We start from the raw sequence: 16,864 nt of genomic DNA on the forward strand, positions 1-16,864 counted from the left end.
AAGTGATTGTCCACTAGGGCTTTGAAATCCCTCTCACAGTTACTACTATTGAGCAAGGTACCACCTATACCAGTGTTTCTCAACCTTGGCAACTTTACGATGTGTGGACTAGCTGGAGAATTCTGGGAGTTGATGTCCACACATCGTAAAGTTGCCAAGGTTGAGAAACACTGACCTATACTATACCTGTACATTTGGTTTTTCTTGCCAAAAAGTAGAACCTACTTTTTCACCGTTGAATTTCATTTTGTTAGATAGAGTCCAATGTTCAAGTCTGTCAAGATCCTTCTGTATCTTAAGCCTGTCTTCTGGAGTGTTGGCTATTCCTGCCAGCTTGGTAATCATTAGAGTATAGGTAGTCCTTGCCTTATGATCACAATTGAGCCCAAAATTTCTGTTCCAAGTTTTGCTTCATTTTATGACTTTTCTTGCTGCAGTTGTTAAGTAAATCACTGCAGTGGGTAAGTTAGTAATATGGTTGTTAAGTGAATCTGGCTTCCCCATTGACTTGGCTTGTCAGAAGGTCACCAAAGGTGATCACATTGCAACCATCATAAATATGAGTCAGATGCTAAGCATCTGAATTTTAATCACATGACCATGGGGATGCTACAATGCTTGTAAATGTGAAAAGTGGTCATAAGTCTCTTTTTTCAGGGCAACTTTGAACAGTCACTAAATGAATATTTCCTTCTAATAAGAAAATTAGAGTTGCACAATTCAGTTATGGCCACTCTCAATAAAAGTAGTTTTAGTTTTCTTGTAGTAATGATTTCTTGGTCTGCTCTACCCAGTGGGCCTGACACTAACCTTTATTAGCGAAACCTTATTAGAGTCGCTTTTGTCAAAGGAGAAAGTGTCATTCCTTTTTAATAGGGCAATCTTGTTGTGCATGCACTGCTTTCATCTTTATTCTAGAATTTCAGTTAGAAACATTGCATCTGTTGGCTTTTTGGTTGTCATCTATCGGCTTTAAGGAATGAGGATTAATTTAAGGCAGGGCAGTTTGCAAATATTTCCTTAATATTGTGGCTTGATGAAATAAAAAAAAAAATCTGTGTAATTTTTCTAACTGCAGTTCGTCCCTTCGGCACATTTAACTGCCACAACACCATTCCCCTGCTAATCTGACAAAAAACTCAACTACATTTTATTTCCAGCAAGAATTGGAAGAGCATTTCAGGATCAGACCAAAATTAATTTAAAAAGATATTACTCACCGTATCTGTATTAAAGTTCCCGTGGCCTTCCAAGTGGGCCTCAAGCCCTTGAGTCTTGCTCTTTGAAGGGGAGAGTGGGAGAAACGGCCTCTTGCCAGTTGGCTTCTGCTTACTGGTTCTCAGTTGCAAATTGCTTGTTGCTTTGTCATTTGCTCCATCACCTACTGGTAGTTGAGTTTCTCCTTCTGCAGCCTTCCACGATCTAGGGGAAGACTGTTTCCTCCCTTCTGCTTCTTTGTCTTTGTGACTGGGGTGGAGATTCTTCTTAAATTTTGCAGCTCCAGCAGGGTTGACTTCAGCAGCCAGCCCTTTCCCAGCTTGAATCAGAAAATAAAACAGCATGGAAAGCACAAGGACAGTCATTCTAGATACCTTCATAATGTTGTTCTTGCCCAACTATCTAAAGGGATGCAGTTGCCTTGGAGCCTGTTGGAGAAATTTTAAACAGCCACACACACTTGAGTGTGTCTCTCTTCTTTTCCATGCATGGATGTTGGAAGCCTTTTATGCTTTCAGTGTCCCAGCTCATCCCCCTCACCCCATCCTCTCTTACACAAACGCACACCTTTTTCCCCCTTTGTTATGATATTAATTTTATGTCTTGTGTCACTTCCTTGGAAAATTTCTTCCTCCTTCCTCCCCCTTTCTCCATCCCAGTAACACCCAACTTCTTTGCAAACATGTACTCTCATTCAGGCATGTGCCTAATGCCATCTTTCTCCTTCATTGTGATAATGGAACATTTCCTACTCCTCCCTTTTTGGGGGATGAGCAGGTACTCAAAGGCACTTTGAGAACTTTGCTGGTTGAAGAAAGAATGAAAGAAAACATTCTGCCTAATGAGCAAGTGATGAGTACATCTTTTTTTCCCCCTCTGTTCTTCTGTAGAAGTATTAATCATTCCTGATTTTTTTTTTTTTTTTTTGGTTGTTGTTGTTCCTCAACTGATTCAACTAGGAACAACAGTTCGGTCCATGTCAGTGGCAGTGATAATCCATTCTGTCCCATTGTTTCTACTAAAACTATTACCATATTTCTCCCTCTAAAACATGGATTTTTATGTATTTTTGAGACTAGCACGGCACCTCTAAATTAGAAAATATGAACTTTGAGGAATATTTGAGTTTCAATTTATGCATTAATTTAGGTAGATTGTTTAAACACTTGTTTAAAAATACAGCCTAAATCAAGTTCTCCAGCATCACTGAATCATTTTTGCTCTGTTAGAATTATGAGTAAAGGCATTTTAGGTATACTTCATCAAAGATAATATATCTTCCAATACTGTACTGTTTTAAATAAGCAATATGCAAAATCAGATTTCCAGAGTGGGATACAAGCTCCATTTAGGGAGAGCTTTGGAAACACTGCACAAAAATGAGAATATTACTCCTCCTGATAACAGCATCTCTAACCAGAAGCTGCACAACTTTGCCTAGTATATTGCTTATTCCCACAACAATTAAAAGTAGGAACCAGGCAGATTAAGGAAATACCTGCAAATGTGCATGATCAAGTGTAGATATAATTCTTTTTTTTAGTACAAGGTTTAGGTTGAGCTTTTTATTTTTATTAGTACATAGTAAACAGAATTAGAATAATATAGAATAGGGCACAGGGAGATTTAGGCGCTCTTTTTTCCCTTCCACATGCAAGGACTGGAGGAGAAACAGAAGAAAATCTTCAACTCCAACTAAGACAACTTCCATATCTTGGCCACAGGCCATCTCTGAGCCTTGAGCCTTGCCAAGCTCACGCTGGTGCTGCTGATCTCTGGAGAAACGGGCTCATAAGAACGGAGGGAAAGACTGGCTGAGAGGAGGCCCATCCGGATGCAGTTATCCGTGTCCTCCCCAGCAAGCAGCCCAGTGATGATTCCAGCCATTAAACTGCAAAGAAAAGAGGCAGTTTGGGTTGAATTCGACCATAAACTAGGATGGGGGATAAGCATGGAATATGAATGTTAAGAACATTTTCACCACCTTTGTCCCTCCCTGCTCTCTGAAGTAACTTCATAGTATATACCTTTCCATATATCTTCCAGATACTAGCAGCAGCACCCCAAAAATTTATACCTAGCGAGAACCATGCATGCTCCTACTGTCCCATTTCTTGACCAATCACTCTGGTGGGAGGGGGAAGGAGATGGCAAAACTTCCCCTTGGGACAACAATGGAGGATGTGGACTTTTGACTTGCCGATAGAAAAGGGGGAAACTCATGTTGACAAGCAGAGGCAGGAGTTTTCTATCTCTTAGAAGCCAACTGGTCCATAGATTCAGAACACTGCAAAATCTTTTTGCAAAACACTGTAAGAGGATCTGAGCTGCTTCTTTATCAATTCACGTTCTCAAGGAGTCCAGAGGGGCATTGTCAATATCACAAGAGCATGGTCTTTGCATATGGAAGGCATCTCTGCTCACCATTCCTGAGCAATTAAGTGCATGCTGGGAATTACAATTCAGGAAGATATGGAGGACCACTGTTTTTCAATGCCTTCCAGATAAGTAGATGACACCCTTATTCTCAACATAGTCAGACATCAGGAGCAGGGCATGTGAGCTCCTGCAGCCAGCAATAAAATTGCAGAGTGGAAAATGCCAGTTGGGTTGCCAACTTCAATTCTGTTGTGGCCAGAAATGCAAAATAAAGTACCCTTTAAGCAAAGGCTGCTGAAACTCTGCTTGAACAGATCCAGTGTGGACCCTTATCCAACAATAGTTAAAGTCAATAAGAGGTTCAGCCACTGGCTATTAATAGATTTTTAAAAAAGCAATTTGATATTCCACTGTCAGAAACACAAGACACCTGCCCAGAGTTTGTACATAGCAACAAAGTTCCCTTGTGCTTTATCCTGTGTCCCTCCTATGCCCACCAACCAATCAGGATATTCTTTTTAATGGAATTGTCTCACTATTCCTCCCAAAACAAAAGAGAAACACAAAAAATATCTCTCTGGTTGGTCCATTTTGAACAAATGAGTTAATGGTTTATCTACAGCCAAAGTCAAATTGGACACAGAGGGGAGCCATGGTGGTGCAGTGGTTAGAATGCAGTAGTGCAGACTAACTCTGCCCACAGCCTAGAGTTTGATTCTGATGGACTCAAGATTGACCCATCCCTCCATTCCTCTGAGGTTGGTAAAAAGAGGACCCAGATTGTTGGGTACAATATGCTGATATTGCAAACCGCTCAGAGAGTGCTGTAAATCACTATGGAGTGGTATATAAGTTTAAGTGCTATTGCTAAATGCTAACTCAGAGCATTGCCCAAATATAATTAAGCAAATAAACAAGTTATCAATTGCAGCTGGATAGTTCCCAAACCCTGACCATGTCATCAACGACCTCAGTGAGAGGTTGTCACATGATTTGTCATGACAAAAGGGAAAATTAGAACTGAGGCAGCTTTATATTCCCTCTATCATGGGCTGGGGATGAGATGGAGGTAATGTAGCAAGGAGATATATTTTAAAAATATTTCTCAAGGCATCTTCACGTCACAGTAAGTGGGACATATATAACATACTATTGTTTCTGTCACTATTGGACAAGAAAGAAATGTACAGAACCATGACAATTTTCTTACATGGTCTCTACTGGCCCTTCTTGCAATGAGATATATTTTCGAGCAATTTAGGTAACTTAGTGCCAAAAATATGAATAGATTGGTACAAAATATACACATATCTTGTGTACTGACTCACATCAATAAAAATAGTATTCAGTACATGAAATAGACTTGAATTGGATAGCCCAGAATTGCCCTCTACATTACCTGATGCTCCTGGGAAAGATACACTAAAAAGTTTTGTGGTTTTTTTTTACAACATTGTGTCTCCAAGCACATGAAGCAAAGCTTCAATTATCTTTCCAAAATGTAACCATAAAATATAACTCCATGTATTTTTCTTTCACAACAATGCAAAAAAGTAACGGCTTACAACAAGCTTTCTGTCTCTCACCATGTCCAAATAAATATTTGGGCTAGTGCTTTCCTTAGCAATGCTACATACCTCCATGCGCTGTTATGTTGTCACAGCAACCTAAGTGTTAAAGATCTAACAGAGGGAGGTGGAACACTGTACAGCCATGGCACACATTCAATGAACAATTAGCAGTATATACAGTACCTATCACCAGCTCCAGAGACATTCACTATCTCTTCAGTGGGGACAGGGAGCGCTGGGTAGTGAACAGCACGTAATTCTCCTGTAGCATTCTGTAAAATGAAATGGGAGAATTCAAGGAGCTAGGCCTGGAGTCAAGCGTAAGGTGCCTTCCTGCTCTTCTGATAAATACTAAAATTCTGTGTAGGTAAAGGTGAACATGACACAAGAAGAAAATTTCCTTACTATCAAGCCTGATTGGAGAAAAGTGATGGTATGAATTGAACTCACAGCCCTCAAGTATCACAGTTGAAACGGGAACAGAGCAGGAGAATTGACTATAATCAACAATTGAAAAGGAAGCAATGAGAAGAGGCACTATTCCCCATATTAAAGTGTCCGTTTTCATGGTTACAAACACAAATCTATAATTTACAAATGATGAGAATGGACTTTTTCATTTTCAGATGTTTGAACTTTTAAAGGCACGTTATCAGTCCTCACTATTAAAGGGAAGATTTCTTCTGAACTTTCAAATCCAAAGAGGGACTGGTGTTCTAAATTTTTCCCTTTGTCTTTATAGTTTCATTTCCTTATCCGTAACAAATACCTAAAGGCATTTCCATATTGCCATTCTATCATTTACCATTTCTACTACTTAATCCTTCAAAAGCAGCTAGGAGATGATCTATTGCCAAATACACAATGCTGAGAACAAGAAGAATCACTGCCACATTCCAACCCATCACAGGGCATTCTCTCAATTATTCTATATATTGGGAAACTAATTATCTACAAGTCCCCATAGCTGTAACATATGAAAGAAAATGCAAGTTTTACTATCTGTTTTTCCCATATTTTTACCTCATAGCATGTTCGAGGGTGCAGAGAGACACTTCCACCCTTGCTTCGGCCACACAGCAGGACTCCATGTTGACCAAGAGTTACTACCACACAGTGTAGTCCTCTCAATAAAGGGTAGGCCAGGGCAATAGCAGTCTTGATAATGTCCTCCACCTTTGATGGTAGATCTGTAGGTTCCATTCCAGAAATGTAAAGAGTAAAACCCAGTCAGATAGCATTGAATTCATAATCAAACCATTCACTTGAGGTTTTTCAATATCACTAAGAGGGACTAGAAATTAGAATTAATTATTTACTAAATTTCAATTTCAAAAGAAATATGGGATAGATAATGAGAGAAGGAAATATATCAGTAACTATATCTGAATGGTGCCATTGACAATAATTATCTTCACAATAACAAATCTTTGAGATAAGTTGGTCTGCAACTATATGATTGGCTCCAAATAATCTATGGACAAAGGGAAATAGGGTTAGCTTGTAGTTGCTATGGTAATTTTTTTTTCAAGAACTGTCCAATTAGAGCTTTCTATGCGCTGAGTTTATAATAATAATAATAATAGTAGTAAAGTTGGAAGGGACCTTGGAGGTCATCTAGTCCAACCCCTTGGAAGTTCAAATCCTGTCATGGTGGAATTCTTTCAGAGGTCTGAACACAATAAAAAGAAGGAAATTGTTCTGGAATAAAATGAAAAAAAAATTCCAGATTGACACCCAGTAAATTGTTTAACTGAACACATCCATTGGGATAGACTTTTTATCCCCCACATCCTACATTTTAGTTAAGCCCTGGACAGAGACATGAAGAAATTCTACAATCTGAGAGTGGCTGCCAGTTATCTCAAACAAAGGATAGGCTGATATCAGATTGCAACACAAAATTTATAAAAGACCACCAAGAAATAATTTACTAGCCTGGTGGGTCCCTTTGGTATATTTTAAACATAAATAATCCATGAAAGTTGAAATTTTTTTATCCCTTTTTTTCCCTTTCCTTGTGTTAGCCATTTAAGAAAGCAGGAAAATAAGAAATCTGTGGCTTTGATTTATCGAGAGCATTCAATTTTCTTTAATTTTAGTTCTTTCGTTTATCCTTTTATTTAAGTAAATATTTTATAGCTAAGATTATGAGTGCACAACAGAGGAATGACTGATGAAGATGACAGAACTAGCAGAAATGCAATATTAATTTGTTTGATTAGGTCAACAACTAAGGAAACCCCTTATAGACATTTTGTTGAAAAAAATATGAACTTGTGATTTATGGGTTTGAAGGTTGGAAAGGGCAGCTTATGGAAAGAGGGACACTATTATGTAATTTTAGAGAGGGAGGAGAACATAGAAATGTATCTATAATTAATGTTAGGAAAACCAGAAGCTGCTTCTTTATAATGTTTCTTTTCCTTTCCTTATTTTCTTTTATATTTTCTTTTTTGCTATTATTTTTCTTTATTATATTTATTTTCTTTTACGTTTTTACTTTATTAAAAATGTCTGCAATAAAATTATATTAAAATTGCATTAATTATTGATGTCATTTATGATTTGCCTTTATTATGTGGTTTACAGGTTGTAGCTACCAATAGAGGGTTTTTTTTTTTCACTCAAACAGGTTACAAGGTTGGTTAAAATGTTCCAGATTTCCTCTTTGAATACTGTTATTTTAACCAACATCCAACTGAATCTCTCCTCTGGGAAAGGATATTTTTGAAAAAAAATATTGTTGTACTTTTTTTATATGCGATATCGTTTATTTCAGAAAATGTTAAAGGACTCAGAAGTATAACTAAGAGGAAGAAAAGTTTTAGTAAGCTGAGATTGTTGAAGTTGGGGATGCTTTTTTCACATTCTTCTGATAAAAAACAACTTTGCTCCAGATAGAGCAATTCATTTCGCAAAAAGTAAAAATTCAAAAACTGCCAGAGGAGCAGCAATATTTATCTAGCGATACTCCATCTTTATAGCTGACTGTAGACTTAGAGTCTTTTCCTACTGCTTAATCAAAATGTTATTTACCCAACCTTGAGTCAGCAGGACAATGTTATCATGAAAAGTTCTTTATCCACTGCCCATCTTTACTCTGTTGCACCAGCCCCTTAGCCTGATTGCTGAAATATGCTATTCTAATTTTGTTTGGAATAATTTGGTTTCCTTCCTTCTCTTCAGCATTTCAGCAGCAGACCAGAAAAATATCCACCAATCATATTGCATTTTTGCACATAATTTGCACGGTGCAAATTAGGAAAAGCCCTATGCGTGGTGGTGCCTCATTCATCATGGCTGGTTTAGGGGCCACAAATCACACAAAGGGGAACATAGCTCAGTGATAGATTCCTTGTTAGATTAATCTAAAGATCTAGAGATAAATTAATTATCTCTAATTAATTTAGAGATAATTTTCGTTATCTGTAAAAAATTTCCCACTAGCAACAAAGACTTTGGAGAGCCAATCCAAAGCCGAAAGATGATATTAAACTGTTACCCATTGGCTGATAATGTGTAAAGTTTAATAGTTCCAAGCTATAAATTATAAATACTTCTTTGTTACTGTCATTCCTAAATGTGCTTCACCTGTTGGCACAGGATTTCCCAGGGTCTGACTGATGGCTCTGAGTTCCCGAAGATTGGGAGATACGCAGGTCAGACCTTTCCAATTCTCTGAAACAAAAGGCTTTGAAGCTTTGTTCACATCTGTAGGTTCATAGTACACTTGAAAAAAGCATTGCATTTGGTCAGTGATTCTGACAAACATAAAGCATCATATTTAATCAAAAAGCTTCTATCTTTGCTTTTTTTGGATTAAACATAACTTTGAAGTTTTAGTTTTAGTCAGAGATTCTTATGGTCATTCGAAAGGATTAGGCTGAAATCAGTTTGCCTAGATAAGATGCACCTATCTTGCTAATTGTCTGATTAGCACAAAACTACTTTCTTCCCCCAAACTAGTTTCTTCTCTGTTGAGTTCTGAGTGTCAAGTTTGTCCAAACACTTCTTCCTTAATCTGTGAACAAACTAATATATTTCTTAGCTGCCTAAAACTGGCTGAATGTTAGAATTAGAAATAGGACAGATTACAGGTAGTACTCATATAAATGCTATAGATACATTTCACAATAAAAATTAAAACTCAAACACTGCGGCCAAAATTGTTGGATGACAACATCCAACTCTACTTCAAGCACTGGGTTATCCAGTGCCAATATGCCAAATGGGGTGCCTTGGACAAATTCTGAAGCTTCTCCCTGTAAAAGCAGGTTTAACAAGCTTGAAGGTCTCAAATGCAGAGCAAATAACAATCAATTCACCAGTCAATGGTAAAGGCAAAAAGGAATACTATTGTCTAGAAGGAAGCAACAACATAATTCAGATGTGAGATGAATTATGCCAGCTTCTATGAGATTACATTTTTAAATAGCATCATTTGGGGGGCTCTGGAAGTTGCTTTGGAGCACCCAGATTCTGCTCCTTTGTAATGATAACTATTAAAAAAGTAGAGGAATGAGATTGTATTTCATGCCTGTGCCATCAAGCTTCTTCTTACCTGTTAAGTGTTGTTCTCTGGCAATCTGACAGATGTACTCAAGGGTAGAAACTGGCACGTTCCCATCTATGCATATTATCGGAGCCAAGCACAGATTCTCCTTGAACTGTGACACCTGAATGGAATCGCAGGAGACAGTTGACAGTGGAAAAACCAAGTCGATTCTATGAATGTGACATCCCTTCTCAAAGTGCAGAATGCAAATCTTGTAGGTCGGTCATGTTCCATTTGGGCAAGATAATCTAGCAGGTCCCTTGGAAGGAGTGTTAGCCTATATCAATATTGTCACTTGAATGAAGGTGAAGGCAAGGTCTCCTTTGCATTAAGCTGTATTTGCATGTAGAGTTTTCACAGTAATAGAATTAGTTTGCCACTATCTTCTAGGATGTTGCTTGACATCTGCATCTAGTCTACAGCCCCCGGGTCTTCCAACCTGTTTTATACAATTCAGTATTCTCATGTTTATATTTCTCCTCACCGTGTGCTAATATTTTTTATTATCCCACAAATTTACTACTGTCTGAATGAGTTAAAGCTGACAGAGTGCGAGTCTCTCCTCCTTTATCTGAAGAATCAGGGCCTCTTCCTTGTGGCCAAATTAATATGCATTTCTCAAGTCTCTGAAGGGCAGAAAAGTATGCCTGAATAATTTGTACTGCCAATCTGAATTTATCTCCCTTGGTAATGAAGCTTACAAGAAGATGGTGGATTATACTGTCTTTGTTTCCGCTTTTACCCAGCATCATCAACCTATGAAGACAACAATCACATTTTTTTTCCTTCTTAGAAGTGTATCAGGGAAGGCTTGAGTGAATCTGGACTAGTATCTGGAACAGAGGTTTTAGATATCTTTCAAATTGTTAGATCACTAGTGACAGATTACTAATTCAGAATTGCTCCATGTTGGTAACCTGCCACTTGAATTCTTTCTGAACATGGGTCTTCTGAAAAACCAATAGAGTGTGTCGCCCAATCGTTTGGCTGACAGGCAGTGGGGCAAAGAAAGAATACAGGAATAAATGGGGGGTTGCCAACAAGGTACATCCAGAGACCTTCCTCCTGCTTCATCTCAGACCTAACCTCTCTCATATCCACCTATCAGCTGAGCTCTTTTTGCTTACAGGTTTACGACTCATTCTTGCTACCACTTGGCTACAAAGGTAAGCTGACAGTACTGAAGTCAATTTCACCAGTTGCCAAATAACTGGTTAAATGGTGTAGGGAAATACAATAATAATAACTAACTGCATGGTAGTAAGATAGCAGACTTTGTATAGACCAGTGTTTCCCAATCTTGGCAGCTCAAAAAATGTGTGGACTTCAATTCACAGCCATAGCTGACTGGGGAATTCTGGAAGTTGAAGTCCACACATCTTAGCGTTGCCAAGCTTGAGAAACACTGGCATAGACAGATAATCTGCTTTGAGTTTTGCTGGTTTATTACTTGGTTGATGTTCCAATTCACCTTGTGAACATAGCTACTACATTTCTGCTGTTTCAGTAGAGGAGGATGTACACATGTCTCTTTTACCTCTCAGAATGTTCTAGGATTGACAAAAAACCCTCCAGCCATTAAAAAAGTCACCTGCAAAGCAGCTTTCAACTAGGCTATATTTAAGCTGAAAAGTAACAGCTTTCATTGCAATGAAAAATCTATTTTATATAGAATAAAAATAAGGACCGTGGTTTCAAGCTAACTAGGTGTATATTTTTCTGCCTCTGCTATATAACAGCAACACCTACCCATCTGTCAATGTTCAGCATGTGAAAACTGGAACCAACATGCACACAAGAATCCTCAAATTCCTAACCAGTAATTTTTATTATAGAATCATAATGAAAGAATTTCGGCAACTAGTGTTTCAAGCACAAATCCTACTGAACTATCAAGCCCTTTTGTGCCCTCTTCTTTGGCTGCCTTATGTACTTGGCTTCCACTTTGGGAAGAGGAAAACTCCATCTGTTCCTTCAACAGAAAACAGTCTGATCTATCATTGTGTTGTCCTTCTCTGACTGCTTGAGAATTAACTCCCACACCATCTGCCTGTCAGAAACATGTTAGGAAGAAAAAGAGAGAGTGTATGAAATCGCCTTACATCAGACGTCCTATGTTTACACTTGAAACTCGGATAGTGGGATTTGTAGTCCAAAACCAAGATGCCTAACTCATGTTTTCTAATGCCAACGTCCATCTTCTTCAATGTGATCTACCCAAAGAACAGTGCTTCTTTGCAGCTTTTGTACAGTCCATATCTGCATGATATAACCTGTGCAATGGAAGGATTTGTATATTCGCTCAGATATAAACTTCGCTGGCTTCTGTGCAGCCTAAACCATGCAAATGGGTGAGTTAAGGCAGCAAATCAAACTGACCATTTTGCTCGATATATTGCATTAGTGATGCTTGAGTTACAAGCTGATGGGACAAGTCTAACTTTGCTAAAGGAGAGTCTAACTGAGCAATGTGATAATGTAAAATGGACACGGCTATGCTATGCACCACCAGTCTTACAGTTGGGGGTTCCCCCCCTTTTTTTCTTTTTCTTTTTAATGACTTAAGCTTCCTTTAGGGGGTCATCTAACAGTCTTTGTTTCTGCATTAAAACTTGAGGAAACTGAGCTGTTGATTCTCAGAAAACATACTATCAAAACTAGCAGCCCAAGTCAAAGTGGAATTCATTGTGACAACCTGCATTGCACAGACACAAACCCAGCCTTGAGGTAGGTTTTCCTGTCTGTCCTGCAACCTGCTTGTATCCCAAATCTTGGCTTAAAAGAACAGAAGGAAACACGAGAGCCCATTGTGTTGAGTCCGTCGCGAAATGGTAAGACACGAGAAGCAGTTGTAGTTCTCAGGAAACCTTTATTCTTCAGTTCAGCTTACATTGGAATATGGCGGCAAAAGCCCACAACTCGCAGCCTCCTTTTATAGGACTTTCCCGGGTCAATGTGTTACTTTTCGCGCGCCAGCACTTGCGCATGCGCGCAAGCGCTGGCGACAGCCTGTCTGGTCCCGGGCAGCTTGCACCTGCCCGGGACCGCCTGCAACGCCCTGAGCCCGCTTGCAAGGCTCAGGACATAACACCCCTTTCCCCCGGGCTAAAACTACGACCAATGCCAAATAATACACAACCCACTCTTAGTACAATGCTCTGCTCCCCTCCATGTTCGGAGTTCCCCCGTTTCCATTGCCTCAGTGTTTCTACCCTTCTACTGGCTCTGTTTAGCCAATAGTGTTATGTAATCCTCTAAGTACTTAGGAGATTTCCTTGCTCTCTGTGACCTCCTAAGCTCTGGGTGCTTGCTAGGTACTCCCTGACTGAGGGGTGATGTGTGTCTGTTCCCTCCATTATGCCTTGGTGATCCCCAAGGACTGTGCTCCAATGCCTGGCCTGCTTGCTTGCTTGCCCACCGGGCTCGTCAGGCCAGGGCTTCTTCCAGTGTATGACCTGGTTGTCCCGCCTAGCTGTAGGCTCTCTGGCCCTTCTAAGTGACTGTCACTGTTGGGCGTTTCTGTAGAACCTCCTAGGTCCGTCCAAGACCTGTCAGGATGCTGTCTATCCCCTGAATCCCGTTCTGTGTCCGGGCTTGTGTGGGTTTCAGTACTGTCCCAAAACTCAGTTGTCCCCTGAGTGTAGTCAGAGGTGTTGTAGTCGGGATTTGGTTCCTCGACCACCTCCCTGTGTGTTTGCCCCCTTCTAGGGACAGGGTTAAAGTCAGGCCAACTAGGAGGAGTGTGTGCCAGCTCTCTTGCAGGGAATGGATTGTTGGGATGCTCCCGGGTATTCTCTCTGACTGGAGTACTGGGTGATACGGGTGAAAAGTGATCATGCCCCCAGGTGACTCCCTGGCTGGAGTAGGCATGAATGCCTGATAACTGGTTAAGCTTCTAGAATTCCTGTTTGGAGCACTCGCGGAATTTTGGGATGGACCGTTTGTGGCTCCCTCATTGGTAAGGGGCAGCATTCCATGCCCCTCCCTTTGCCCAAAGGGCTCCCCCTCCCCCCTGGAAAAGACCCAGGAGTCTCAGCGGGAATGTCCCGTCTAGGGCGAAGTTGGTCAATGTGCCGATGCAGGACACGACCATTGTCCAGGGATACCTCGTAGGATAGAGGACCTGTGACCCTGGATATAGAAGTGGGGACCCATGTATGACCAGGCCCATAATTACGAGTCCAAACCGGGGCACCCACAAGTAGTTGCCTAGGTGCCCTGGGGTGTGAGACAGAAGGAGGCAGTCTGTCCGGATGCAACCGGTCAAGCTTGGTAGTCAGTTTGCACCCCCAACGAAGTTCAGCTGGGCTCCTCCCTGTAGAAGTGGACGGTGTGGTACGATAAGAAAGGAGGAAGTCAGCCAACCTGTGATGCCAGGCCCCATAGGTGAGCCTCTTCAAGGCGTCCTTGGTGATGCGAACCATGCGTTCAGCCATACCGTTGGTGGACGGGTGGAAAGGTGCAGAAGTGGCATGATGAATCATGTTAGCCTGCAAGAAAGCTTGGAATTCGGAGGAAGTGAATTGAGGGCCGTTGTCAGACACAATGACGTCTGGGAGCCCGTATGCAGCAAAAATCCCCCTCAGTACCTGAATAGTCTTTGCAGTGGTGGTGGAAGAGACAGGTACAATCTCAAGCCATTTTGAATGGCTGTCAACGAGGACCAAGAAGAATTGACCCTGAAAGGGCCCAGCGTAGTCAATGTGCACCCTAGACCATGGAGACTGTATTTCCTCCCATCTATGCACAGGAGCTTGGGGCATTTCAGGGCGTGAGCATTGACAAAGGTGGCAAGCATGCACCTTAGCTTCTATGTCTTTGTCTACACCTGGCCACCACAAGTGGCTGCGTGCAAGAGCCTTCATTCGTACAATGCCAGGATGACCCTCATGGAGGGAATCTAAGACCGTAGTCCTCATTGAGGTGGGAATGACAACTCTGCTTCCCCAAAGTGGACAACTCGTTCCTTTTAGACCAGAAACTCTGAAACTCAGGACTAGGACAGTGCTCAGGCCATCCAGACAAAACCCAAGAAAGGACACGTGAGAGTGTGTGATCTGTGCCTGATTCAGCGGCTACATCCCTGGCATTCAGGGGGGACTCGGGCAAGGCTTGAATGGAGAGAATATTGATGGCTGGCGTGGGGTCAGCCTCTATTACCGGCAGGGGTAATCTACTGAGGCCATCAGCATGGCCCATTTCCTTTCCAGGCTTGTGAAGTAGGGAAAAATCATATGCAGACAAAAAGATAGACCACCTGAGCATCCTGGGGGAGATGATTTGGGGAGTTTGTTTACGTGTGGTAAACAGTCCCAACAAAGGCTTATGGTCAGTGAAGACCGTGAAATGCCTTCCATACAAAAAATCATGGAATTTTTTAATTCCAGCAACAACAGCTAAGGCCTCCCTGTCTATTTGAGCATAGTTGCGCTCAGCTGAAGACAATGTCCTGGAGTAATATGCAACAGGAACCTGAGTTCCATCAGCCCTGAGGTGGCTCAGTACAGCACCCACCCCATAAGGGGAAGCATCACAAGCGATGCACACAGGAAGGGACTCATTGAAGTGAGCAAGTACACTGTTAGAAGTGAGCAAGGCCTTGACCTCATTGAAACTAGCCTCATGTGTTTGAGACCACTGCCACACTGCCTGTTTGTCTAATAGCCTGTGAAGATGCTCAGCTACACTAGCCTTATGTGGAAGAAAGGAATTGTAGAAATTCAGAAGGCCCAGAAAAGCCTGTAGTTCAGCCTTAGACTTTGGCCTAGGGGCTTGCATAATGGCTTTTAGTTTGGATTCAGCAAGATGAATCCCAGCAGCATCAATTTTGAACCCCAGAAACTCAGTAGAAGGTACCCCAATTTTACATTTGTCCTTCTTGAGTTTGAGTCCCATTTTCCTGAACCTTAACAGGACAGCCCTTAGCCTTTCAGCTAGAATGTGTGTGGAGTCTCCTGCAATTAAGACATCATCAAAATAGGGGCAAACCCCTGGTATACCCTGTAGTGTGTTTTCCATTACGCTTTGGAAAATCCCAGGAGCGACATTTACTCCAAATTGAAGTCTCTTTACCTTGAAAGCCCCTCTGTGGGTCACAATAGTCTGAGCTATAGCAGCGTCATCATCAACAGGCAGCTGTTGATATGCTTGAGCTAGGTCAAGCTTTGCGAAAACGCGCCCCCCCTTGAGGGAGGCCAGGATATGGCTGACCACAGGAACAGGATAGGCATGTTGCTGCAATGCCTTATTTAGAGTGCATTTGTAATCAGCACAGATGCGAATGTCCCCATTTGCCTTAAGACAGTGGTTCTCAATCTTTCTAATGCCGTGACCCCATAATACAGCTCCCCATGTTGTGGTGACCCCAGGGGCGTGGCCACCGAGCGGGTGTGGCCACCGAGCGGGGTGTGGCCACCGAGTGGGCATGGCTACTGAGTGGGCATGGCCGCTGAGTGGGCGTGGCTGCTGAGTGGGCATGGCTACCGAGTGGGCGTGGCCGCCAAGTGGCCATCGCGGGTCCCATCGCCGCAGCAGATGCACAGCTGCCCTTCCTCTTCCTTGACGCAATCTTTCGCCCGCCCCAGTGACTCCCTCCCCTTTCTGGGGTCCAGGCATACTCTCCGGAGCCCCAGTGTTTACCGACTGCAGGAAGCGCAGGGTGCCCACGTAATCCTGCTCGGTTGAGGACACAGAGGCGAAGACGCAGCTGGCGGTCCGTATCCTTTGCCGGTTCCAAAGGGAGAGCACTGGTGCCGGGGGCCACTGCCCCCGCCGCCGCTGCCACCGACGGCTCAGATACCGACTGCACTTCCATGGCTCCTGCCTGCCTCAGCTTCCAGATCATCCCGACCCCACTTTCCTCACTCCGTGGCCGGCTTTAGGCGCCCTCCATCCCCGAGGCGCATGCCAAACGCACCACAAGGATCGAGTCTCTCGAGCTCGACCTACCAGCAGGAGCGCCGCGCTGGGACATGGCGAGGAGGCGGAGTCGGCAGCTAGGAGCAGAGCACAAACAGCGCTGAATGGAGAGAAGTGTTTCTCTCCATTCAGCGCTGTTTGCGCTCTGCTCCTCATAGCCGCCGCTGCCTCACCATGTCCCAGCGCGGGGCTCCTGCTGGTAGGTTGAGCTCGAGAGACT

The 16,864-nt window shown here is 42.3% G+C and overlaps 1 protein-coding gene across 5 annotated transcripts in view; it reads right to left on the reverse strand.

Moving 5' to 3' along the window:
* Window positions 1-2,768: 2,768 nt before the first annotated feature.
* The window catches only part of LOC120316399 (pseudouridine-metabolizing bifunctional protein C1861.05-like), a 49,283-nt gene continuing 35,187 nt past the window's right edge, over window positions 2,769-16,864 (reverse strand). For all 5 annotated transcript variants that reach the window (XM_039361972.1, XM_039361981.1, XM_039361968.1 and 2 more), the window contains 5 exons: window positions 9,733-9,847; window positions 8,763-8,900; window positions 6,192-6,358; window positions 5,352-5,440; window positions 2,769-3,109 (listed from right to left, as the gene is read on the reverse strand). In XM_039361972.1, the coding sequence (XP_039217906.1) occupies window positions 2,914-3,109; window positions 5,352-5,440; window positions 6,192-6,358; window positions 8,763-8,900; window positions 9,733-9,847 (705 nt within the window). In that variant the 3' untranslated portion in view covers window positions 2,769-2,913. The remainder of the gene's footprint in view (window positions 3,110-5,351; window positions 5,441-6,191; window positions 6,359-8,762; window positions 8,901-9,732; window positions 9,848-16,864) is intronic.

Source organism: Crotalus tigris, unplaced genomic scaffold (assembly GCF_016545835.1).
Source record: "Crotalus tigris isolate CLP2741 ecotype Arizona unplaced genomic scaffold, ASM1654583v1 scf7180000017588.1960692, whole genome shotgun sequence".
NCBI lineage: Eukaryota > Metazoa > Chordata > Lepidosauria > Squamata > Viperidae > Crotalus > Crotalus tigris.